The following is a 25,304-nucleotide window of genomic DNA, read 5'->3' as shown; positions in this document are numbered from 1 at the left end:
CTTTGAGCTTAAAAGTGCTAAAAAAGCTGTCAGGCTTCACTGCATACAGCAGATGATTCAAATGTAAAAAAAAAGTTATATTCAAGCAATACACAATTTTCCTCCAACTCTCTATTAAATGAAGAACTCTAACCAGCCCCTTTTAAGTTCTTGTGTGGTGGTGGATTTTTTTTTTGTTGTTTTCTTATTATGTCACTCAGCACCCTGCCTGCCTTAGTTCACACTCAAAATGCCGCTGCCCATCCCCCTAACCCCAAAATACGGAAGGTTGCTTTCCCATTTAAAAGGGATTCTACTTATTTGCTATGAGGCAAAACAAATTTACATAGTCTTTTTTTAAAAAGCCAATGTTCACATTTTGTTATCTATAAACACACATATTTAAAATTCATTATACTACAAGATCATTTCTACTTAAACTATATTAAGGAACTTCAAAACTTGTACAAATTCATCTACATTAAGAATTTGTACTACTTCCTGTATGCTGGTTCAAAACAGGTGTGTAATTTGAACCACTACTTGAAGGAATCCCTGTTCACTTTGAAATTAAAACTAAATTCAGATCCAGGTTATTTTCAGTACCCACTTTCTAATTATGCTCGCCAGCCTGTAAAATGAGAGCCAAGTCATTAATACTTTTGACTTCTCAATCTCCCTTTAGTATATTTAGAATATGAATATTTAAATAATTTATAAAAATATTGTAACACTATAAAATGATAGTATTATAAAAAATAGAGGAACAGAATATAAGTGACTATGATCTGCGTTTTTGGGAACAAACCAGAAAAATCTGGAATTCAGAAAAATTCCAAATCCCTGCTGTGTTCACTGGCCTATGCAAGAATATACTAAACTCAGCGGGATTCTTCTAACAAATGAAGTACAAATGCCCCTGTATTACAATCAAGTAACAACTTTATTTTGGGTAATTTTTAGAAAAACACACATATGTGCTAACACATAATGCAGTGCTGAAAAATACTGGGAAAGTTTTGGGAAGAACTAAGTGACATCATGAAAGAAAATAACACTGGGTAAACAAAGCATACTAAAATAAACAGGATGTAAACTAAACTGTTTAGCAAATCTTTTATACTGGCCTCCACGATCAGCAGTGTCCCTCTGAAAAAAATTGATTTTTAGGAAGCTGGTGACCCTCTGTAGTATTAGGTCAAAAACTACACAAAGAGTCCTATTCTTGAGATTTTACAGTTCATATATAACAAGAAGTTTCACCAAGTTGATTTTGAGACTGCTGTACTATAATCCAATGGGCAACTTCCCACTAAAGACACAGTAGTTTTTCAGAGCTAAAGCACTCTGAACAAATTATTCAAGAACAGACAGACACACTGACATGAAAACTTACTTCAGTTTTTCTGCTTTAAATTGCTGTGTGCAGTCATCGAACAGTTTTTGGTTCATCTCCATGAAGAGTTTCAGAGCATTGTATATCAAGCCATGTATTGTCCTATAAGTAAAACTTCTGGTTGAAACTCAGAGTACTTTAAACTTTGAAATCTATTTTTTCTGGTCAACAGTAGCCAATAGCCTACATAACTGGAAAATTACATCATTTCAGAATAAGTGGAAACAAAACTAGTTAGTGGAAGTTTCAGTTTACCCTCAAAAGGGCTAATACAAGTACTAAAATTACCAAATTTGAATGCAGGTTTTTTATTCTATAGTACTACTTGTCACTTACACTTTTGATGTTTGAACTTCATTTTTAATGTGTATCAATACAGGACTAGTTTTGAAATTTAGTAGCTGACACTAACCAAACTAGGGTTACTAGAGAAAATGCAAGATGACATTAAAGATCTTGAGATAAGTACCTTACTGGCAACTGACAGATTCAGGAAAAAAAAAATAGTTAGTGATTAAAAGGAGCCTAGGAAAGACCATTCATTCTGAAAACTGCCGCACAGCAACAACACTCACTTCAACACAATTATGCCAGGACTCTAGAAAAGTGTTAGAAAAGTGAAGTGGAAAGCATCAGAAAAGTTAAAGAAAAATTAATCTGCTTTATGAAGAACTTTTACAAAATAATTTACAGTTCCAGACTGTAATCTATTGCTGATCATTAAATCCAATATGCAATCAGTTATACAATTACTTCGTATCGTACGCGTGAGTTACAAGTAGAGTGCAGCTGTACTGGGTAGCATGACTTCTACTCAGAATAAAACGAATGCATGGCCTTGAAAGCCAGACAAAACCACCAACAGCAATCCACTTTTACTATGTACAATTGCACCACTGAAACAGAATTTTATTACCGAGTACATTATTTGTTACTGTTTACACCCAATGACAGTAACCAATCACTTTAACCTCCATTTCTTTTCCTGTGTTTAGTGGCAGATTGATTACTCATGCTTGGGCAACCCATCAGTCCTCAATTCATGGCCAGTGCTAGACTGTCGATACTTTCACTTTCCCAGCAGTTGCACAACTGCTCAAACAAAGAGGCACTTTACAATGGAACAGCCACAGAAAGGAGCTGACCAGGACTGTTTCCATGCGTAAGTACTAAGTTATTGGGGGGAAAAAAAGTGAAAACAGTCAATGGAGAAAGAAGAGAAAACAATAAATGGGAGGAAAAATGGAAAGGAAAAAAATGACCTTATCTACAACATATTCACTAGAATGCAGAAGAAAAGGAAATCAGCAAAGAGGTTAAAGATCAGAAATCAAAGTTAAGTCTTTAGAAGTATCTGAACTACGATAAATGCCAAATTTGCTTCATATTAATAAAAAATCATGGATTAGATGCACTAAAACACTGCTGCTTGTTTAATGAAAAAAGGAACAACTATCTCCTTCAATTCTTAGTATTTCCTACAAATTTTGACACTCCTTACCCAGCAACTTTAATGTCACAGAATAAACAGCTCAACAAATTGTTGTAACTAGCAATCAAAGATGTGAGCCACTTTTAAGCCTAAAACTAGACATAAGTGAAGTAGCAGAATTTTATTTGTACAAGTGTTTCTTACTTGTTCCAATGCGTCTTTGAATTCCGGTACAAGGATGGAAACATGATGGGTAAAATCTTTGCTGCATTATCACTAATTAAACTCATAATATATTCATTATTCCAGTAGTATAATGCTCGCTCTGCAACCTAAGATGACATGAAAAAAGAAAACACTTATTCAGAAAATCTCTTAAAGAGCAAATAATTGAAATGTTTGTCAAATACAGAATCAGAATCACTTAGGTTGGAAAAGACCCTTACATCAAGTCCAACCATTACCCCAGCACTGTCAAGTCCATCACTAAACCATTTCCCTAAGCATTGTATCTACGTGTCTTTTAAACATTTCCATGAACAGTGATTCCAGCACTTCCCTGGATAGCCTGTGTCAGTGCTTGACCACCCTTTCAGTGAAGAAATGTTTGCTGATATTCCATCTAAATTCCCCCTGACCCAACTTCACACTGTTTCCTCTTGTTCTATTGCTTGTTACCTGGGAGAAGAAACCAAACCTCACCTGTCTACTACCTCCTTCCACGTAGTTGTAGAGAGCAATAAGGTCCCCCCTGAGCCTCCTCCTCTCCAGGCTAAACACCCCCAGTTCCTCAGCTGCTCCTCACAGGACTTGTGCTCTGGGTCTTTCACCAGCCTCGTTGCCCTTCCCTGGACACGCTCCAGCACCTCTGTGTCCCTCTTGTACGGAGGGGCTCAAAACTGAACACAGTATTCAAGGTGTGGCCTCATCAGTAAGGTAAGAAAAGTTTCAACTCTAGGTTTGGAATTTTTCTAGTGCAAATGGCAGTCATGGAGCTGACTGAAAGAGAGATGGAAAAATTTTTCTTTGATAGGGACATGATTCAAACTGTAACCTATGAATGCTGAAATTCAAGCAAAACGTTCTCCCAAAGAAAAGAGTATTTGTAGAACTCTGTTACCATCAGTGAATGGAAACATTATGTACCAAAAGAGTTCAGGTACTTCTGAGAACAGCAAGCTTTTAAGCTTTTACGTCAAGCATAACGCTGAAGTCAATCACCCAATACGGATACATGTACAGCATTCTTAAAAGAAACAATGAAGCTAACATTTGGTTCCCTAACATTTGACACAGAATTGAGGACTTTTTTTTTGTGCAACAAATACAATTCATCATGGTGAGTAATAACATATCTTTAACATTGACAAGTCTGCTTTATAAAAATCCTCGTGTTAGCGTACATTCAGTAAGTACAGACCTGAAAGTGTGGACTGGACACGCATTTGGCTAGCTGTCTGAAAAGAGGCTCCATAACTTTTACAAATTCAGATGGTTCAATAACATCTAAAATTTCTTCTAGTTCATTTAAAAACATGACTTCTTTTGGACTGTGAGTCTTTGGCCAGTATTTCAGCAGTGCCATTACAACCTGTAGAGACAAAGTGAACATAATCTTCATGATAATTTGACTTTACTTTGCATTAAATTGCAACTCATTAAGAACTCTGGTATTTTAAACAGAACACAAAACTCAGATTTCTTTTCCCATGTGACAGCAGTGATCAGATATGGTTCATTGTCACAGAAATAACTGCTAATAGGTCTAAAAACACTTCTTCAGAAAACAAAGTCATACACGTAAAAGACATGTTCAAAAATAACAATTAGAAGACTACAGAAAGTAACCTGACATCTAACTTAACATGATCAAAGTGCAAATTTGCTACTATACTATCTGCTATTTCAGTGGTCACAGCTTTCAATCTCTAATTTCTTGGAGGCATACTCCAAAGCTCAAGAAATTTTATATCATATTTATAAAAAGAAATTTGCTCGAAATACTCAAATTGACAGGTGACCAACTATTCTAAGCATGCTGCTCTTAAACAGTGAGTTTATTTAATTGACTATATTACTATTTTCACAGCCTTAACTTTATTCATGATTATTAAATCGTTTACCTAGCTTGCTGAAGCAGTTTTTGCCTAGCAAACCACGAATGCTCGAAAGATGGGGGGGCAGAGGTGGGGTTGGGGGTGGGATCCATGAAAATCTCATCTACTGACTATATACGTTGAAGAATTTAACTCTGAAAAGTGATACTAGTCTAGCAGTTAAATATATCCAGACATTATATTTATTAGTGGAGTTACCAATTATATCATAATTTATTCAAGAATCTTCAAAAATGCACAATGTTATATTGAAGGAGTAACAACTCTTAGCAATTCTGATTTAAGGAAAATGTGAGTAGACACAAATGTTTTTGTTATGAAAGGATGATGATTTTTTCCCCAAAGATGTCAGTTTTAAAACCACAGTGTAAGATTTTTTTTTAAAAAACCATAAAAACTGTTTTCCATCTGTGGCAATTTGGTGCCAAACAGTATTCAAATAGGAAGACATTTTCCTTCATGACATTTAAAACATGTTAAATACTTAAAAATTACTACCGTAGCATTCAATCTTAAATTTAGGTATTTTTGATGAGAAATGAATACAACCTTGAACATATAAATTTATAATGCTTTTTTTCATCATTAAAGATTAAAAAGCCACATAAAAACCAAAAATATGACAGCGTCCGTCTAATCTTAGATGAAGGACTTGAGAAAAAACAAAACAAAAAACCAATGACAAAACAGTACAGACTCCCTGAAAACACTCTTTTAAGATAAAGTTTGTATTTGTCTTTTTGTGTAGTTTAAAAGTTACAACAGACCACTAGCCTTTCTCTCAGAGAATAATTTTTGTCTCTCATATATGAAAAAAAGCAGTCTTTTTGTTTTCCATAAAAATGTCCCCCATTTCAGAAGTCCAGCTTTTTATCTTTAAAAAGTATATGCAATATTTAATATTGCATGTTGACAAGACAATGCAGTAAGAAATCAGTGCATCTTTCATGTATGTATTATTTAATCATGAAAGACGACACTGTGTCCTCAATGAAGCCTTGGGAAATTTAAGCAGATTTTTTTAATAAGATGTCAGAAAGTCTCATATGACAATTATAAGGGGAAACAAAGCATTTTATTTTGCAATGACCAGAATTTTTGAAGGGGAACATAGTACTTCAGTGATGCATGTGCTAAGTTTTTAAAGAATGCTGTAATCATGTACTAATTTGGGATCAAAAAGGGAAGCAGAGCTGGATGCATATTAGTTCAGATTTGTACTAGGAAATATGTGACATCCTAGCTGATGTCTGAAAGAAAGCTAAGATTTCAAGATCTCATATAGCACAAATGACAGAATGTCTGAGATTTGATATTTTAACAAGTATTAAAAGCTCCAAGTAGAAGAGAGTTCTTGCTCAGCTGCGTACTTATTTTCTTTCCATTTCCAAGAATTCCAGTTTCCATTTTACAACACAAACAGTTATAATCTAATAATGTGCACTTTTGTTAGTAGCAATTTACTTAGTGATTAAACATATTAGTTCTTACCTACTTAATATTGGGTGTAATGAGGCAAACCGCTATATACTACCAAGGATAATTAAAAGCATTCATCTGTACAATTATGTGCAGCCAGACCAAGGTCTGGTTTTGTCTATGGTCCAAACTTGGTAGACAAGAACAGGATCTGACTCAAAAGCCTTGCATCAGTAGGTAGCTCTGTCTGCCAGAAATCTGTGTTCCATCATAAGATCAGTCTCTGAACAGAGCACAGTTCAGGCAAGCTAATTTCTGACTAAACTGCTTCTGGATCAACCATCTCATATCCAGTCAGGCAGAACAAAATAAACAGAATAAACTCTGGTCTGTCTGTAGGAGGTATATTCTTAACGTTTTAATTAATTTTAGACATTCCAAAAACTCTTGGAAAAACTGAATTTGATACATCAAAATAGTTAAACATTTGACTCTTCCTAACAATTATATATAAATACTTTGTTCCCAAAACCTCCTTAAACAGCCTACAGATGAGAGGGATATTAATATTCCAAAACACATAATAATAACACAATAAACTTACTGGTTCTGTAAGCGTGCTGTCCTTTTCTAAAAACTGAACTACACAGTATGCCAGCTACAGTAAAAGAAAAAGATTTTTATTAATGCTCACTGTGAAACTGAACACACTTTGAAATCACTAGCACAAGTGGAGAACATTACTTAATTCAAATAAAAACACAACAGGTTTTCTGTGATTATACAAAAATTATATGGCAGACAATTTAAAACAACAAAAGGGTAAATATGCTTTACCAATTTTTTCCAACCTTTGCAAGTCTGTCCCCACCTTTTTCTGGGTTATAATATAGACAAACACATAATTTGATGTTTTATTTTTAGACCTAGTACTTTGCATTTCAGCATACTTCATCTTTTCAAATACAGAATTAAAAATAATTTTAACATCATTATAAACAAATCATATTAACATCATATAAACAAAAAATAAACATTAACATTTTGGTGTCCCATGCTGATTTAATAAATATTTTCTGTTTCATAACCTAAGTTAGTTATAAATGCATCCAACAGTTTTAAGTCTTAGGATTTTCTATATATGAGAACTCATGATACCTAAGCGTATCCGTGCAAAGCTGACGCAAGCCGAGGCTGAATTACAGTATTTACCGTTTCTGAGAATGAGACAGTCTGTCTAAAACATGAACTATTACATCCCCTCCACTCGACAGGCCCATAGTCCTAAAGCAGGAGGATCACTGCACACCTCATGACCGGTTTAACTATTTTTCCGATGTCTCTCCGTTTAGGGAAGTTCAGCTGATGAGCCCAATTCCTCTCTTGTTTTTGATGATTGCCACCAAAAACGTCCCTAGGTAATCTGAGGAATGTACACAGACTTACACCTAGTGTTCTTCACTGTTCTAAAGCAAATTTGAATTGAATATAGAAACTAGCTTTCTTCATGTATATCTAGATTTGGCAGCAAATCCTTCTGAATATCTGCCACTGCTTCAATCTGAATTGTTGTGGTTTTACTCTGCTGTTTCACACACTAAGTTCACTTGAAGTGCTTTCCTATTTTATTCAGCAGGACATGAGAGGCATCCCTATGTCACGATCTTCTTTTTACTGATAGTAATGAGGAAAGTAAATCACCTAAAGGTTTTGGAGAATTAGTTTGTGAATTAAGGAAATAGAGCAACCTGTCTCAGATAGGTAGGAAGAAAAGGTGGCAATCACAGATGTCTGCACTAATTGAGATTATAAGAAAGGTCTGATTAGCCACAATCTGATTATGTTTATAACATTAGAAAAAAAAATAATCTTCTGAAATGGGAGCAACTCTAGCCTACAGCTTCAACAGGAACTGTTATGAGTCCCAGCAGGCAAGATCCAAATCAAATGCTTATAAGCATCTGTCCTCATTTCAGGTGGGATAGAGCTGATATTCTTCCTAGTAGCTGGTACAGTGGTAGAGAACTGTAATTATACAAATGGTGCTCTTAACACAAGTTGTTATTATTTGAAGAAATGCTACTGAAAACTTGGGAGTACTTGAACTTACGTAGAAAAACTTACAAATTAAAAAGCAAAGCTGTGTAACAACCTCAGAGAAAATTTCAGCACATCACAATAATACTGTATTTTCTCCAATATTGCATTATTTCCCACTCCTCTAGGAATTCTGAACGCAACTAAAGTCAGCAGAGAAAAGATACAGCTGGTTTAAAAGTACCATACTCTAAAAAAGATCTACTGAATTGAATAATGATGTCCTAGTAAATGCTCAATTCCTTTCAAAACATCAACAGTTTTAAGAAACTGAATTCAGCTGATATTCTCCATGTAGTTTAGAAAAACTGTTTATAGACAACATTCATTAAGACCATAATTTTCTGCAATTTTTGTGTATCTAAACATTACAGACAAGAACAAGATAAACAAAAAATGCTTTGTGCGGATAAATATCATGAAGTCTCACATTAACAAACTACTTCACGTGTTTCATCTATAAACAATACAGAGTGCTTTAAAAAATATTTATTTATGCACACACACATATATTTTCAAATTATTTTCCCCCCTCAACAAATGAAGCATTACAGGCACATATATTAAGCAGTTTCCCCAATGTCAGTTAGCAGGGGAAATGAAGCTTATAACAGAACCCACATCGGAACAACCAGAGTCCCTCTGACCTCTCAAGACAAACTTCCTTTTACACTAGTATGAAAAGTACCAAACAAAACCTACCTGTGGATGGTAGACACTGAGTGATTTCACTTTGTGCAATGGTAACAAAACCTTCAATAGGAATATTTTGTGCTCTTCTTTTAATGGTAAGGCAAATCCATTAATTATGCTGCCATGGAAAGATTTAAAAAGAAAAACCCGTAATTATACAAAATCTGCACAACTGTATAGGATATACCAAAATCTTTATTTTCAGCACTGTTTTTTTCCCCCATCTCCTGGAGAACATGATTCAACACAAAAATTTACAAATTAAGGATGCACCAGAGACTATTTAATTTTTGATCCAGTTCTCTAAAGATTAAAAATTAACAAAATAGTCAAATCAACCTCGGCCCATCCCTCACCCAAGTCTTTCGCTGGTCCTAAGTTTTTCTTTCAAGCAACATATATGACTATACCGACACTTCGGATTCCATTCACTATGAACTATTCACTGTCCTCAGAGCTTTTAATACATGCTTCTCCCAGTTTCTTCATGGTATTAAAGAATGAACCGGAGACTGGATGTGGAAGAGAGAAATCCAGCACCGCAGACAAGTGAAAACATGCCTTTTACTACAACGTTACTATTTCTGCAAGACCCTAGCATGTAACAAAACAGCACTCCAGCACATGACATCCCAGTTACAGGTGAGTGCACATGTGGCTCAGTACTGGGTCGACGGCACCTTTACCTAAGAACACACTACTAGAACAGCAGTTTGCGTTCCCTCACTTTGCTAGCATTAACATCAGTTAAAACTTCCAGAACCCAACTGCCTACTTACTATTTTAAATCCTGTTTTATTTATTCTAATGTTTTTCTCTTCACCCACAAGAACAGAAGGTACCCAGGCAAAAGGAACCTAACAAACCTACCTTAAAAAACCCCATACACATTAAAAAGTTCAAAGTTTCATATATTTCAGAGCTCAGAAATCAGATGATGACCCAGAATTTAAGCTTACTAAATAACACTTGTTCACCATTGCTAAAATATGCTTAAAATAATTTCTATTAGTAATGACTGTAGAAGTATTTTGAGGATATGAGGCTATTCCTCGTTAAGTCTTTCAGTGCATAATATCAAAACCCCATTTCTACATTAACATTTCTATAGCGTTCTTTCCACAACTTCCACATGCTCAACAAATACCTTTTAATTTCATTTAAAAAACCCAAAAAGTTTCTCCAAGATGTTTTAAGGGTTAAGCACAAAAAGGAGCAGAATTATAGGGCAAGTTTGGCCTTGATTGAGTGGGAAAAAATTCTGCAAACCTGTCAGATGTTTGTCAGAAAAAAAACGTAACCTCATTAGTAGTTCCTACTGTAAGTGTTCATATGTACGGTGCTGTACAGCATTTAGAAAAGGAAAAGAATGAAATCCAGTACTTTAGCAGGAAATTCCATTCCTCTTTACTTCTGACAAGTCAAAATCCAGGAACCCAACTGAAAACTGTTACTCCTAAGAAGCTCTGTGTCAACAGCATGCCGTGTGAAACTCCTTAATGGACTGGAAGAACAACCAATACAGAACAGTTACAGTTTGGAAGCCTCATTTAGCTACTGGAAATTTTGATTTGGAAGCCTGAGGGGAAAAAAAACCCAAACTAATCTTTTATATTTGTACACTTAAAGCTAATCTAAGAAAACCAAGAATGAAAGAGCCGGTGACTTTAAGTAACAGTTTTGTAGATTTAGCTTGGTATTCTAGTATCTAAGCTTTATGCAGTCTTCAGTATATCTTGATGAGTATTACTTGATTATAGTATGTTGAAGTAATAATGGATATGTAACTCCTTTCATAATTGAACATTTCATTGAAAATTAAAGAACTGTTCTGGACAGACACGTAGATCTAGAAAATTTTAAAACATTTTTCCGATTTCAACACTATTCCGGGCTGAATTAGGAACAGTGTTGTCAGTAGGTTGAGGGAGGCGATGCTTCACCTCTGCTCAGCCCTGGTGAGACACATGTGGAGTGCTGGGTCCAGTTCTGGGCTCCCCAGGACAAGAAGGATGTGGACACACTGGAGGGAGTCCAGCAAAGTGCCAGGAAGATAAAGAAAGGGCTGGAGCATCTGACATACAAAAAAAGGCTGAGAAAGCTGTTTAGCCTGGAGAAGGTTCAGGGGGATCTTACCCATGTGGACAAACACCTGAAGAGCTGGCATGAAGAAGAGAGTCAGACTCTTCTCAGTGGTGCCCCGTCAAAGGGCAAGAAGCAATGGGCACAAATTGCAACACAGGAAACTTCATTCAAACATAAGAAAAAAAACCCTTCTATTGTGAGTGTGGTCAAATGTGGAAACTCGTTGCCCAGAGACATTGTGGGGTCTCCATCCTTGGAGATATCCAAAGCCTGACCACAGACAAGCCTAAGCAACCTGCTCTCACTGACCTGGTATTTTTACGTGCAAAGATATGGAAACACCATAAAGTAAACCTAACTTAGCTTTTAAAGTGTATTAATGTATAAAAATCCCAAAGCTTGCACATGGATTAGAGAAATCAGAATATAAAAAGACTACTCTAGTTTTAATGAGGCTACCAGCTTTAAATTGTAAAATTTTAGTTTCAAAGGCTTTCAGATGCATCACTGAAGTTTGCAAAATAATGGGATTAACAAAAGGTTTCTGAAGTTTCATAACCTGTGCTTCCTTTCTTTATACTTGCTATGCATTTCGTGATGTTAGAAGAATTTTTTAATAAACTTAAAACTTCAACTCATGTTATCTGTACTTACTTTTTAACTGATATGAAATACGAGAACCCTAAGCTAGAAAATAAGACTTTAAAAATAAGAATTAAAAAATTGGCACATCCCAAAATCCTGCCACAAGGTTCAAGTTTTCACTGTGTTTCTGCAATCTTAAACAAAACTTATTCTCTTCATTACAGCTTTGACATGACACGGAGTTATTTTAATCACGTCTCAAAGCAATCTGTAATCCCCAACTCGATTTTTTTAAGTGTACTCTGAAGACTAAGCAAGTTTAATTAAACAAAACCTATAGCTTACCTTCCCAGTATTTCCAGTAATTCTGCTATGCCATTGTGATGTTCTGTTTCATAAATAAACCTAAATAAAAAGTGTTACTCAGTTACTGCTGAAGAGAGGTACAAATCTAACACCAAGATCCCCATATAACATTACAGGTAGCCTTGACCTCCCAGGTTTTGGTCACTTAGTAAAAAGAAAACAATACATAGTGGAAAAGAAATGTTGTAGAAACATAAATCAATAGCACATCAAGTTGCTTTCAACCTTCATGCTCGCTCTTTCCTCCCACAGTTAACAAAGCAGCATGCACTCGAGCTTTTTCCAATACTTATATTCCATGTCATTTTAATAATGCAAAGCTGAATAGAGCAAACAACACTTTAAATATTAAAATAATGCAAGAGCATCTGGCATAATTAAATGTCATGACTAAACCTTCTACAGCACATGCAAGCACAAGGTGTTCAGTTACTACTCATGGATCGAAAAATCTCTTTGGCATTACAGACTTCTGTGCATACAAAAGGCTCTGTAATAAACAGAGGAAGACAAATTTTCCTGAATTTTCTTTTGATAGAGCAATTTAATTTACTAGGCAATCACCTTTCCACCCTTCTTCCTAATTGCCTGAGTGTAAAGTTATTGAGAACATTCTTATGCAAAACTTCAGGTATTTTATGAATAGTTATAAAAATTGACACTTAGGAGAAAATAATTCCACCCATTAAAAAAATATTTTTTATTCAAAATTCTGTCAGGGGCAGACATATAAACAGCTACTTTTAATCCAGAATATTTGATGTGACTTTTTTTTTTTCTCCTTTAAAGACCCTTTCCATATATTTCAGGACAATTCCAAGTAAAACTAAAGACAATGATAGAAAAAGCTTTGGACTGAATTAACAGAAACATAAAGGTTTGATAATTCAAAAAATATATATTTTACATTAGGAAAAGTAAGATTAATGCACTATTAGGACAGAATTAATGCAATTCTGGTCAGCAACTAAAAGACAAAACCACAAATTTATTAGGTAAGCACAGTAACAAAGTGATGACTTGCAAGTAAAAGTATAAGAAAAGGAAGTATTTTGAAAAATTCTACACATACTTTAAGAGCTTATAATGCACAATCCACTAATTCAAGACAGAAGTTGAAACAACTTTCCTCCCTGGTGCTCAGTATTGCAGGAACACTAAAAATTTCACATCAAAATGTAAACTAAACTGTTAGCTCCTAAATATTATACAGCTAAGTCAGGTTTTCTGATTAATTTTCTTCCCCCTACAACTTGGTAGAGAAAGGTAGCCTCTACAGTCCGAATCATATAATGCCCCATATACATTTCTTAGTTTTTCAAAAGCACTGCACCAGAACGAAAGTGCAGAAAGTGGCAAATAAAAACACTGTTCAGAAGTGCATTACAATACACTGTGATGTTGTTGTATCATCCGTTTCAGGTAGTTTACAAAATTATGCATTTTGGAATTAATCAATCTATGCATGGGGAAAACAAATTACATCTTTGTTTGAAAGATAGACGTGTATTTTTCCTACGTCAAGAGCAAGCTGTCTGTAAGGCAGTGAAGGCTTACATATTTTTTTAAAGTAGCCCCTCTGTATCTCTTCTAAAGGCTTACTCATTAGCACAGACAAGGAAGATAAGCTCCCTCTACAGCTGGTACTGCTGGGTGCCATTCATGAGATGGCACAGAGTACGTGGCAGTGTTTTGCTACTTTCTTAAAGGGGTAGCATCATACATCAATTCTAGGATGAAAACCACAGTGGTAGAGAAAAAGGGAAGCACGATGGAAGGAGTGTAAAACTGATACAAAACATAATTATTTGTAGAAAAGAGAAGCATACCAAAACTAAAATACTGAAGAAAAAAAAAAAGGCACCATAATCTTGCATTCACCTTTGACATAATAGCAGTAAAAAACCACTTCAAGACCTTTGGTAATATGATGGATTAATTTCTCATCTTAGTTCTGTATCAGGGAAAATACCATAGTACATTCTATTGTAGTTAAAAGAATATTTCATGAGCTTTAAATCTCAGTTCTGAGGAAAGGAAGGAAATACCTTCCTTCAAGCAAATTCCAGATCTCTCAGTCATTTGATTTGAGCCCAACTTCTGCATTATAAAGAACTACATTTTAAGTCATGCTGTAATACCAATAGTACTATTCAGTAAGAAAAAAGGCCTCACAAAGATACCAAACCACTCACTGAATCACATACTAACTCAAATTTCAGTTGCCTATTTATGCTGTGTGCAAGACTACCCTAATTTAAATTTCTCAGACAGGTATTAAATGTTGTTAGATGTGGCAATATTTGGTATAAGTTTACGAAGAATTAAAAAAATTACTAGCAGTCTCTTGGAGTATTTTTAGTTGTATACCTGATCACATGCACCATACCTATAAAATATATTATTGATTTGTTTCCGGATGTAAGCTCTTAGGCCCAAGAATTTCCCATATATTCTGTGAAGAGTTGTTTTAAGAAAGTCTCTTTCACGAGGATCTTCACTGTCAAAGAGCTCTAAAAGCTGCAAAGAGGGAAAAGATGAGATGTACTTTACTTGAATCTAATGCACAGTAAAAATAATTTAGAGCTTTAAGTTAAAAATTCTGTTTTACCTCACCTGTAATACAAACTTCTGATCAATGTATTTCTTGGCTATATTAGGTTGAAAATCTGGAGATTCTAAAAACCTTAAGAAAAATTCATAAACAAGCTGAAAAAAAACACAACAAAAAATAGTATTAGTCTTTTAAACAAGGAACCATTTTATCAGCAGCACATTACCAAAAGTACCAATTAGTTGCTCAGAACCACACTATGTTTTTATTTATATACCACACAGTAAAAGCTTTGCTCTTGCTCTCTTGACAAAGTACAATAACTTAAGGTTCTTTAAACCACACCGAAATTCTGCTGAGCTCCATCACTAGATTTTACTCAAATGACATACAGTAATCTAATATTCATCATGCCCAGAAGTACGTGTTTTGAAAATTCTCTGTTCTCTGTCATGGTACCTGTGAAAGCTAGGGCTGTGCCCGAGTCACCTCAAAGCATTCACAGTGACAAATGGCATTCACAGTGACAAATGGAAGCACATTTAAAATTGCAGCAGTTACACCTGTCTTGCAAGGAACAATGAGCCTTTAACTTCTACGAAACCAAATTTTTAAAAGAAGTGTTATCAGTTTGAATTCAATAAATGTATTTAAAATACAGTAGAGAAATGTACTTGACTTGAGATAAATACATAACCTAAACAATTTTGAGTCAATGAACAAAGACTTCAGTGTCAAAATTCTGCTAGACTATGATGTCCTAGCCTTCATTAAATACCTGTAGGTGAGGCCATGCAGCTTCTAAGGTTGGTTCATCTTCCTCTGGATCAAATTCTGCTCCCGTTGGATTGGAAGATGGTGGTAATGTTCGAAACATATTAACTGCAAACTGAAAATCACATGTGCCTTTAAGAACTCTGAAACAAGTCCATGATCAAAAAAAGACTTCAAAGATGGTTTTGACTGTGAATTCTTTACATGAACTATTTTAATATTTGCAAAAATACAAGCTATATAACACAGCATTTTAAACCATGTGGTACATCCATTCCTCTTTAAAGATTTCTAACTTGGAGAACACTTTTCCATGCAGTACTCTTTAAAGCACAAACCTACTGTCAGGACGTGTTCTATGAGGATATTGGTCCAATGTCTTTACACATACATTTTAAAAGCCCAAGCAAATGTATATGAAATGTTTACACAAACATTTTTTATATATACACTTTACAAGGCCCTGCAACAACCTGCAAAAGTGGAAATCAGAAGCAGAGATGTAAAACAAAGATTACCCACAGCTGTTCTTCTCTGTAAAACGTTACAGTTCCATTTCACACCATGGGTATACACACACAGAAACGCTTCAAAACCAGATTCCTCCCCTGCTGCCCTCAGTGGTGTTTCTCTTAAACCATGTCCATCTACCTGACTTCACAGGAGCATTGAAGGGGGGAGAAGTACACATCCTAATGTTTTAATCTTTCACTTCACCTGAATTCGCAACTTCCTGAAGATTGTTTAGCATCCTCACAAAAGTGGAGCAGACTACAAAGATTAATTGCTTTTCAAGCTGTTGCTGTATAGACAGATAAGTTATTTTCGCGTTTCCAAGTGCTTATCTAGATGCACATTCATACTATGTATGAACCAAAGACTGCTCTTCACAAACCCCTTTAATGTGAGGAGAGTTTCAAAGTCCCTAACAAAGAAAAAAAACATTACTTGTGCCAGGGACAGAAACCTTTTGTATGAGGTCCTGTTCTAGGCAAAACTGCCTCATCATGAAATGCATGCAGCTTTTTTTTTTTTTTTTAAAAATAAAATCAGAAATAATGACATTTATATCAATTTACACAATGAATATAATCACAAATGCAAAGTAAAAAGTTGGCCAAAAAAGACAACCTTAATGATTTTTTGGGATAAATTTAGCACACGTTCTCAAGAGTAATCTTACCTAAAATGGTGCAAAGATCTAAAAAGTATGCAGTATCCTAAATTTTCCACCTGTTATGACAGCTAGCAAATCCAGCTGGCTTTTTATGTAAGAAAGGAACAGCTAGCTAGTGATTCAAACTGTTGTTCTCAAACCCTGAGGAGTTAACGATCAAAACTTTACAGAGCAAGTTGGAGGGATGTTTCTGTGCACACCAGTAAGAAAATCTGAGAAAGCCTTTATCTGTATACGCGATACAGCTATGGCTGTCACTACTGAAGAGAGACCAATTCCTCAATTCCACTTGTAATCTTGAGTATTACATAAACAGACATTGGTAGGAGACAACCAAATTGCCAAGTAGAAAACCATAATCTATTTATAGCCACGTAAGTGCACCCAATAGAGACTTTCTTGTTCTATTTTGTTGCTTACTCATTATCAAACCAGTACCAAGCAGCTTTAACTTATTTTTGTACAGAATAAAACCAAAACCAAACAAAAAGAATAAATTCAAATTAGTATATGGTCCCAGACTGCCTCCACTACTTCAAAATGATCCTTTGAGAGAAATGCCTCGGTCTCTCAGCATCTTGAATGCATTGCAGTAATGACGAGAAGACTGCCAAAATAAAACCACAGCAGTGTACTGTCCTAACCCTTCATAACGACCATGAGTATATTAGGCTTCAAAAAGGAATTTTCTTTGAGTCTATTCCTTCCTAGAATACTAAAGTAAATTCTGCTTTCAAATACACATATTATATTGTGCTTTATAAGAATACTAAGATATCTTAAAGTAAATTTTGGTAAATGTTTGCTCACAATGAGAATGATGCCTATGCTGAATGGAGAGCTACATCCTGAACAAAACTGACTTATCAATCAGCTGCAGCTGCCTGCATGCAGCTTCAGTGTAAGAAATACATACATTCATTCCATCCTAAATATGTACCACAAGTACCAAGAGTTAATGTATACACTGTTATTGATGCTTTATTGCTGTAACAGATTGGAGGCATCTTTTTGCAAGTATTTAGGGGAAAAAACCGAGAACACATTTCCTAAGTCTGGCAAAGTAAGAGACTACAGGGCAGAGCAGCTGATTTGCCAAGAAAAAGAAAATTCTTTGCAAAAGGCTACACCACTAGGAGCAGGAGAAACATTTACAGAGCCTTTTTAAGAAAGCCAATACTTGGCTCAACAAACATGCCAGTACAGGGCATCTCCAGGACCAGCTAGGTAAAAAAAGAAAAGAAAAGAAAAAAAGATTACTCCACCAGAATCTGCACTGAACTGAATGTCCTATTTGAGGATGCAAAAGAACATTTTACTTATTTCAACAGCTGGAAATTCCTACTTTCAACAAGTGTACCATAAACCCTATAAGTTTGCATTTACTTATACTGTAGCTATTCAGAATGCGAGGTCTACTCCAATATCACATTTAAAATCTATTCTTTATGCCACAATTTCAGTCTTTATTGTGTTCAAATTCCATCATGTGCCATACATATTTTTATTCTTTTCTCATGTTTTACTGAGGATTTTTTTCACCTGTTTAGTTCATTTGGGTTTGGGATTTTTTTTTGGTTGGTTTTGGTTTTGTATGGTTTTTTTTTAATACCATCAAAGCTTTCTTGTTGATCATATGAAGATTACTCAAAAGCTCTGAAAGATTGTCTTGGTTTAAAGCTACTTTGTGGAGGAATGCATTCTACCATCTTTGGTGGGATTCTGGGAAAAGCAACACAATGCCATGTTCCCCTCTTCACATACTGATGTTTTCTCATTAACACCTCCACTCACAATTTAAAATACTGCTGTGAATTACCTATTAACTGGCAGGGCTAAGCAGCATATGTATGTGCGGTCCTGCCATCTCACATCTGACAGATGGCAGAGCGGACAGTGGGAGGCAGTATCAAACTGCATCAGACAAAACTGCAAGACTTACATCATATTCCCATGAAGGAAAAGTCATCCTGATGCTCTATTTTTCTTTATAATACTCCTTCATTTCAGCAACTGAGACGTAGGACTGATCCAGACCAAGACTGGCATATCAGAGTAATCACTATTTCAGAGAATTACAAGTAAAGCTGAGATATCTTTATGTTCCCCTTTTTAAAAGCACTGACATGGAGCTACTAACCACCTCCAACCTTTGTTTACAAAAATACTGTGAAAATTTACAACGATCAGTCGTCTTCCAAGAAAAGAAACCCAGGAAGACTAGGCTTAAGCTAGAGTTGTTAAGCAAATGGAAGAACAATCAACTTTTTATAAGTGAAAAAGTCTCAGGGTCTCACTACAAAGAAGAAAAGCCAGGTCATGTAAGGCGTTAGGTACGATGTTTTGTAATTTTTATTTTGAGAATATTAGATGGAAAGAGTTAAACCCCAAAATCTGAATAACTTGTTCCAATTAGCAATGGAACCAATGAAACCCGATTTGATCTGTTTTGTGTTTCATATCCTTGACCAACATAAAAACCTGCTCAAATCAAGCTTCTCTTTCAGTGAAGACACAAACTTTACACTCTCAAGTCACCGAGATTCAGGAAAATTTACAATGAATTAATACCAGTGAGACCTTCACTCTTCTGTCCAATGGCTAATCTTTTTCCTAACTTCTCAGCCTTTTGACCAAACAGAACAAAACAATCTGCAAAGCCTAATTTCCTCTAAGGCCCATTTCCCACAGAAGTACTAAATAAACACAGTGTAACTTACACACCTCCCCTCAGCTCTTCCTGCCCCGCAACAAAACCCAAGTCCCCCTCAATTTATGAAATTTGAGCCTTTACGAGAACTGGGCTAGTGTGCCGAAATTCTACCTCTGCTATCAGCACTAACAATATTTGACTCCAAAGGACATAACTTAGGAGGATGGGGAAAAAAGGGAAGTCAATCAACCTGCATTTTTATCGCTTCACAGGTGTGTTTGCTGTATAGATTTGCACCCTATTTTTCTAGTGGCCCATTTTGTTTAACACCGGAGAACACTTTCAAGCAAGTAAGCATCAGAGATACCATTACACATTTTCTCCTCCCTTCTGGTGAGCAGCCTGAGTGAAGTAAGAACAGCTCTGAGTGACAGGCTATATAATCCAGAAGTCTGTGCCTTCAATATTCATGTGAATAAAGCCATCCTAATAGCTAAATAAAGCCACAAGTACTACACTTCTATTCACAGTAACGTTCTCTTACTCTAGGCCAAAGATCAGACTTAAACAACAAAGAGAAAGATCCACATCTGCAAATCCCACAAAAAAAAAATTCAACCTCCAATGGGTATAACTGAGGATGTAATTTAATTTTCATAATGCATGAAAAGTTGCAGTGAAAACGGCTTCAGTTGCTGAATAGAATCAGAACTGTTCCTATAAATTATCAATTTTTAAAACTAGTATTAGCCTATGCTCTTCACAAAAATGTTAAGTTACCGTTCACAAGTACTTCATCATCACCACCACCACTAAGGAAATTATTCTGGGAGCTACAGAAATAAGCGAGCCATATTTATACATGCTTTTGATCTCCTCCTTTCTCAGAACACTACAACCCTGGACCTCCACATCCAGTACTGCCCTAGCCTCCTCAGTCGTCCCCCTCCAACACCCTCTGGCTGCCTAGCTGGGGAAGTGAGTATTTGCATTAATGTTCACTTTCAGAGTCCCTCTTAAAAGAGACACAATCCAGATATTGCCCATCCTTCCCTGAGGTAGAAAGCAGCATTAATCTGGGTCTGTATTCTACATAGCTAGCAATTCTCACAAAGTTCTACAAAACAAACATCCTAACTGTCTGTGCTTCTGACAAACTAGTGCACAACAGAACATTCTCACAAATCTGTTTTCATCAAAAGCCAAGCTTAAAAAAAAAAAAAAATGCATGTATTGTATTCTAAATAAGAATCTAACAGATTTTTTTAACAAAAAAACCCTAAATTTATCATCTACAAGATCTGCTCAGATATCTGACTACATATCATAGTTTTGAGAAGAGGCAAACTCCTGCTCTAAAGCTAATCAATACAACCTTACTATACTGTACCTGAGAAATGGAACTTGTTATTCAAGTGTTTAATAACAACATTTCCTTTCCCACCACATCTTTGCTTAGAAATGTAAAAAGAACTTGAAGAACATGTCAGTTGGCTCTTTGAAGAAGAAAGGGAAGAAACTTTTGCATCCATTCTGGAGAACAATATTAAATCCATTTTAGAAATTTAATTTCTCTCCTATCTTTCGAAAATGACACCTTATGCTTAACATTAAATAATTGAACTAAGCCACTACATGAATATATAGCTTAAAGACAAGACCTTACTATATATTAGCCCAGGACCCTTGAAGCAAAACAGAGAAGGGTGAAGGTAGGGTGGATGGACAAGACAGAAGCACTAAAACGATAAAGAAGAACAAGGCGGTAAAGTAGATGCTTCTCTTGTCAGAGAGACAATTTATTATTATTAAAGACATAACTTCTGAAATTCATTGCCCTAAATAATATGGTAACAAACTGAAACAAAGATTAGAGACACATACATACACATAGATATGCATGTATATATATACTCATAAATAAATAACCTTCAAATTAAGATGAATAGGATGGCACCATAAAGTCCTAATTCCTATGCCAACTACCAACTCCACAAACTTTCCAGTCCAAGAACCACTCTCAAATCTAAATATTTCTTGATCACTCTCATAGTTTTACTGAAATCACTATTCCTTATTAATATAATTCAGTGGTAGTAGCAGCACACAACATATGAACATCTCTTGGAAAAAACTTAAATTACAAAGGCATTAGATTTATCTTCCTTAAAATCCACACAATCAACTCAAATCTACTGCTAGAACTTAGCAGAAATACACCTCAATCTACACATACATGCCTGCATGAAAGAAGCTGAAAATACTACTGCAGGAGAAATACAGTAGTTTCAGAAGTGAAGACCAAAAGAAAATTGTTCTATAAAAGCAGCCTAAAAAAGGTGCTAACTGAATTTAACCTCAAAATACTAGTCGAGGTGCTTTTACTGACACTGTCTATTGCAGTGCTGTGCAAGTCCTGTGCAAGGAAACTGTGTGCTCTTTCGAAACTTGCACATAAAAAGCACTTCAAACTCACTGAAAGAATTATCAAACAGATGCTCTGTGCTCCCGGCAACACTGGCTATTAATATAGCAGCCAAATTCTGCACCAAGATTTATTAAACTGACTGAAGTGCAGACTTTATCACCACCAGTTGCATCTGAAAGCAAAGAAAATATATATTCACTTCAGCCAAATGTATTCTGGCCATAACTGTTTGATGAAGGAAGATAACACAGGCACATAAGGCAAAAATTATGAAATTATGGGCAATTAAGCCTTCTTACATGGAGCAAACAATAATGTCTGACGTAGATGTTCAAGAAATCACCATGAACTCCATTTTGCCTAAATAACATCTCAGCAAGCTTATTCTCTTTTATAAGCTACCTTTCATCACTGTCAAGTATCCCAAAACAAAGTAATCAATTAGCAAAACACAGACATAAATAAACTCTCAAGACATGGGAAAAGCCATGATTCCACATCTCCTCATTAACCACCCTCAATGCTTCGCGTACATCTTTGACTTCTAGAATTATACGTAATCCTCATATGCTCAGAAGTTCTCATGTAAGTAACTTCTGTGTCAGTAAACACTTATGGCTGATTTAGGTAACAAGCAGTCATCAGAATAAGCAACATCTTTCATACTGTAAATCCTTAAAATCTTTGAAGAAGCTTCAAAGTCTCTGATTTCGGACCTCAAAAATCTGACTAAGGTCATGTTTATGTTAGAGATGCACTGTTTTGTCATCCTCCTGAAAATTCACCCCAAGCTATAAAGTCTCAGGAAAAAACATTGTGTCACACATGGTCAAGAGTTTCTTATAAGCTTATGTCGCAGTTTAACCCCAGATGGCAACTAAGCACCACACAGCTGCTCACTCCCTCCCCTCCCTGTCACCTGCAGCGGGATGGGGAGGAGAATTGGGGAAAAAGGTAGAACTCAAGGGATGAGATAAAAACAATTTAATAACTGAAATAAAATTAAAAATAACAATAATAATAATTATAATAAAAAGGAGAGAAAGGGAGATAGGAATAAAACCCAAAGGAAAAAAAAAACCCAACAAGTGATGCACAATACAACTGCTCACCGCCCGCTGACCGATGCCCAGCCAGTCCCCGAGCAGCGATCGGCAGGCCCCGGCCAGCTCCCCCAGTTTAGATACCAAGAATGACATCTGATGCTATGGAACATCCCTTTGGCTAGTTTGGGTCAGCTGTCCTGGCTGTGCTCCTCCCCAGTTTCTTGTGTACCTGATCACCAGCATGGCATGGGAAACTTGAGAAGTCCTGATTTAAAGCTAAACCAACCGGAACATCAGTGTGTTATCAACATTATTCTCATACTAAATACAAAACACAGCCTTGTACCAGCTACTAAGAAGAAAGTTATCTCTATCCCAGCTGAAACCAGGACAGATTAGTAGTCGGAGAATTTCAAAAGGTGCTTTCTGTTCTCAGTGTGTCGCAGACAACAGCTACAGACCCCAACCCAAATGCTACCTTCCAGGCAACCAACTGGTGTCTAGTTACCACAAGAGCTGAAAGACTCTCCTGTACTTTCATGGCCTCCTCCTCTGGAGTGGACTTAAGCATGACAGAAAAATAAAGTAGGTCTAGCTGGCTAGGATCTGGATAGTGAGAAGGGGAGGAAATGCAGTTCTGAACAGTTCATATAACTTGTTCCAGCAGAACCATCACCTGCCATCCTGCGTACCAGATAGTCTGAGTCTCATTTTCATCTCTGAATACAGAATATAATAAATTGCTGGTACTGAACAGGATTATACAAGATTAAGTGTCAAGTTTGCACAGATGATCCTTAATTCTAATCTTCTACATTTTTTTCAAATGTTCCGTTTTGCCATCTACATAGTTTCCTTAACAGCCAGATGTATCTAACTTTCCTCCCTACTTTTATAAACACCTATCCCAAAAAATATTTGTGGGGGAAAAAAAGCAGCCCGCTTTTTTTTTAATACAAGATTTCATTTTCATCAACTTAAACCACAATTTACTTCTGCTTCATATATGCGCGTAGTTTCTTTCTTACAAAGGAAACAACACTGGCAATGGGAATTAAAAGCACTGTTATATTACCATTTTGCAGATGTGCAAACGTAGTTGATCTTTTTTTGAAGATTTCAGTAAGATTTCTGAAGATAAACTGATACAGCTGAAGAAGCAACTGGGAATTAAAAAAATACATCCAAATAGTTCTCATTTTTAGGTCACTTACCATATGTACTACTTCAGGGTAAATAGGCTCTGTAATCACATTGCGATTGTGTGTGATATATTCTACCATTTCACTTAAAGCTGCGCGTTTTACTTCCTTCCACTTTAGGTCACTTAGTGGATCAGAAACAAAGTCAAAAAGTACACAACATTGTCGTAACTTCTGGATAAAAAGTTTTTCTTGATCAGCAGGAGGAACATCTGAAAAGTGAAAATAATTGGTTATAAGTTACATTGTAGCGGACTTTACTCTTCTCCACATTTTTACTTCCTGAGACACAGGCACAGCACTGTTTCAGACTACAAGCAAACTTTCTGTATCTTCAAACTTTCAGGAATAAAATGGTCCAGAGTATGAACGCCTGTTAAATACACTGTACATAACAGGATGATTTAACACAATTACAACAGTGATGCATACCTGCTGTTGCCTGAAATAGATACTTGAAAAAATGTCTCAAGGAATTCCCCAAACAGCTCAGTTTATGTAAATAATATTATACCACATTTGCAGAAATACTCCGTTTTTAATATTAGAGATAAATGGGTGGATGTTCAGTTTCAGCATTAGATTTAAGCCACAGTGACTTTTTAAATCTTTAAGCTGCCACCTCACAAAGTCCTTCCATTCTTATATCAAGCACCTCCTACAACACAACACGTTGCAGTAAGCACATCTAGGCACAGAAAAAGTACACAAGATTTTTTTTCAGACTTCAACGACACAAGAAATATTTAAAGAAACTGAAGACTATGCACTTAATATCTTCACCTATTTAGTCAATTTGTAACACTATTTTGAATGCTTGTTTCATGTGTACAAGAAATAGACTTGCATTATCAATTTATTTAAGCACTTGCAGAAGCCTGTTTGGTTAGCTGTGGCCAGCACTTCAAAATTAAACAGCACTGGGCTTCTAGAAAAGATCATGCTTATTCACCAAGATAAGTATGAAAAAAAATTAAGTTTAATACAAATGAAGCAAATAGTTTGATATTTACTCATTGTTTAATCATCACTCAAATGTAGCTGTTAAGAAACTATTTTGATTTCTCTCCTCAGTGGTATCTACCAAAAATATTTCACAGACTTCAGATATCCTGAGACCAGACTCCCTCATCTTCACTAAGAATTGTGAAAAAGAGAGAGAGAGAGAATAATATTTGTACTCTTTCGGTAACACTCTGTAATTCACGGCCTGTGTCATTGTTATATAGGCACTTAACGTTTTGAGACAAAGGCTGCCTTGCCTCACATGGTCTCCGTGCAGTGGTATTTTTATTGTTTGA

At 35.8% G+C, this 25,304-nt stretch overlaps 1 protein-coding gene across 2 annotated transcripts in view; it reads right to left on the bottom strand.

Annotated features, from left to right (window-relative positions):
* The window catches only part of PPP2R5C (protein phosphatase 2 regulatory subunit B'gamma), an 89,080-nt gene that overhangs the window by 9,542 nt on the left and 54,234 nt on the right, over positions 1–25,304 (bottom strand). For both annotated transcript variants that reach the window (XM_080394589.1, XM_080394590.1), the window contains 10 exons: positions 24,016–24,215; positions 15,502–15,612; positions 14,786–14,878; positions 14,559–14,689; positions 12,149–12,208; positions 9,143–9,251; positions 6,948–7,001; positions 4,228–4,398; positions 3,012–3,139; positions 1,376–1,477 (listed from right to left, as the gene is read on the bottom strand). In XM_080394589.1, the coding sequence (XP_080250715.1) occupies positions 1,376–1,477; positions 3,012–3,139; positions 4,228–4,398; positions 6,948–7,001; positions 9,143–9,251; positions 12,149–12,208; positions 14,559–14,689; positions 14,786–14,878; positions 15,502–15,612; positions 24,016–24,215 (1,159 nt within the window). The remainder of the gene's footprint in view (positions 1–1,375; positions 1,478–3,011; positions 3,140–4,227; positions 4,399–6,947; positions 7,002–9,142; positions 9,252–12,148; positions 12,209–14,558; positions 14,690–14,785; positions 14,879–15,501; positions 15,613–24,015; positions 24,216–25,304) is intronic.

Source organism: Falco punctatus (assembly GCF_963210335.1).
Source record: "Falco punctatus genome assembly, chromosome: 7".
Taxonomy (NCBI): Eukaryota; Metazoa; Chordata; class Aves; order Falconiformes; family Falconidae; genus Falco; species Falco punctatus.
This window is presented reverse-complemented; position numbering and strand designations above follow the sequence as displayed.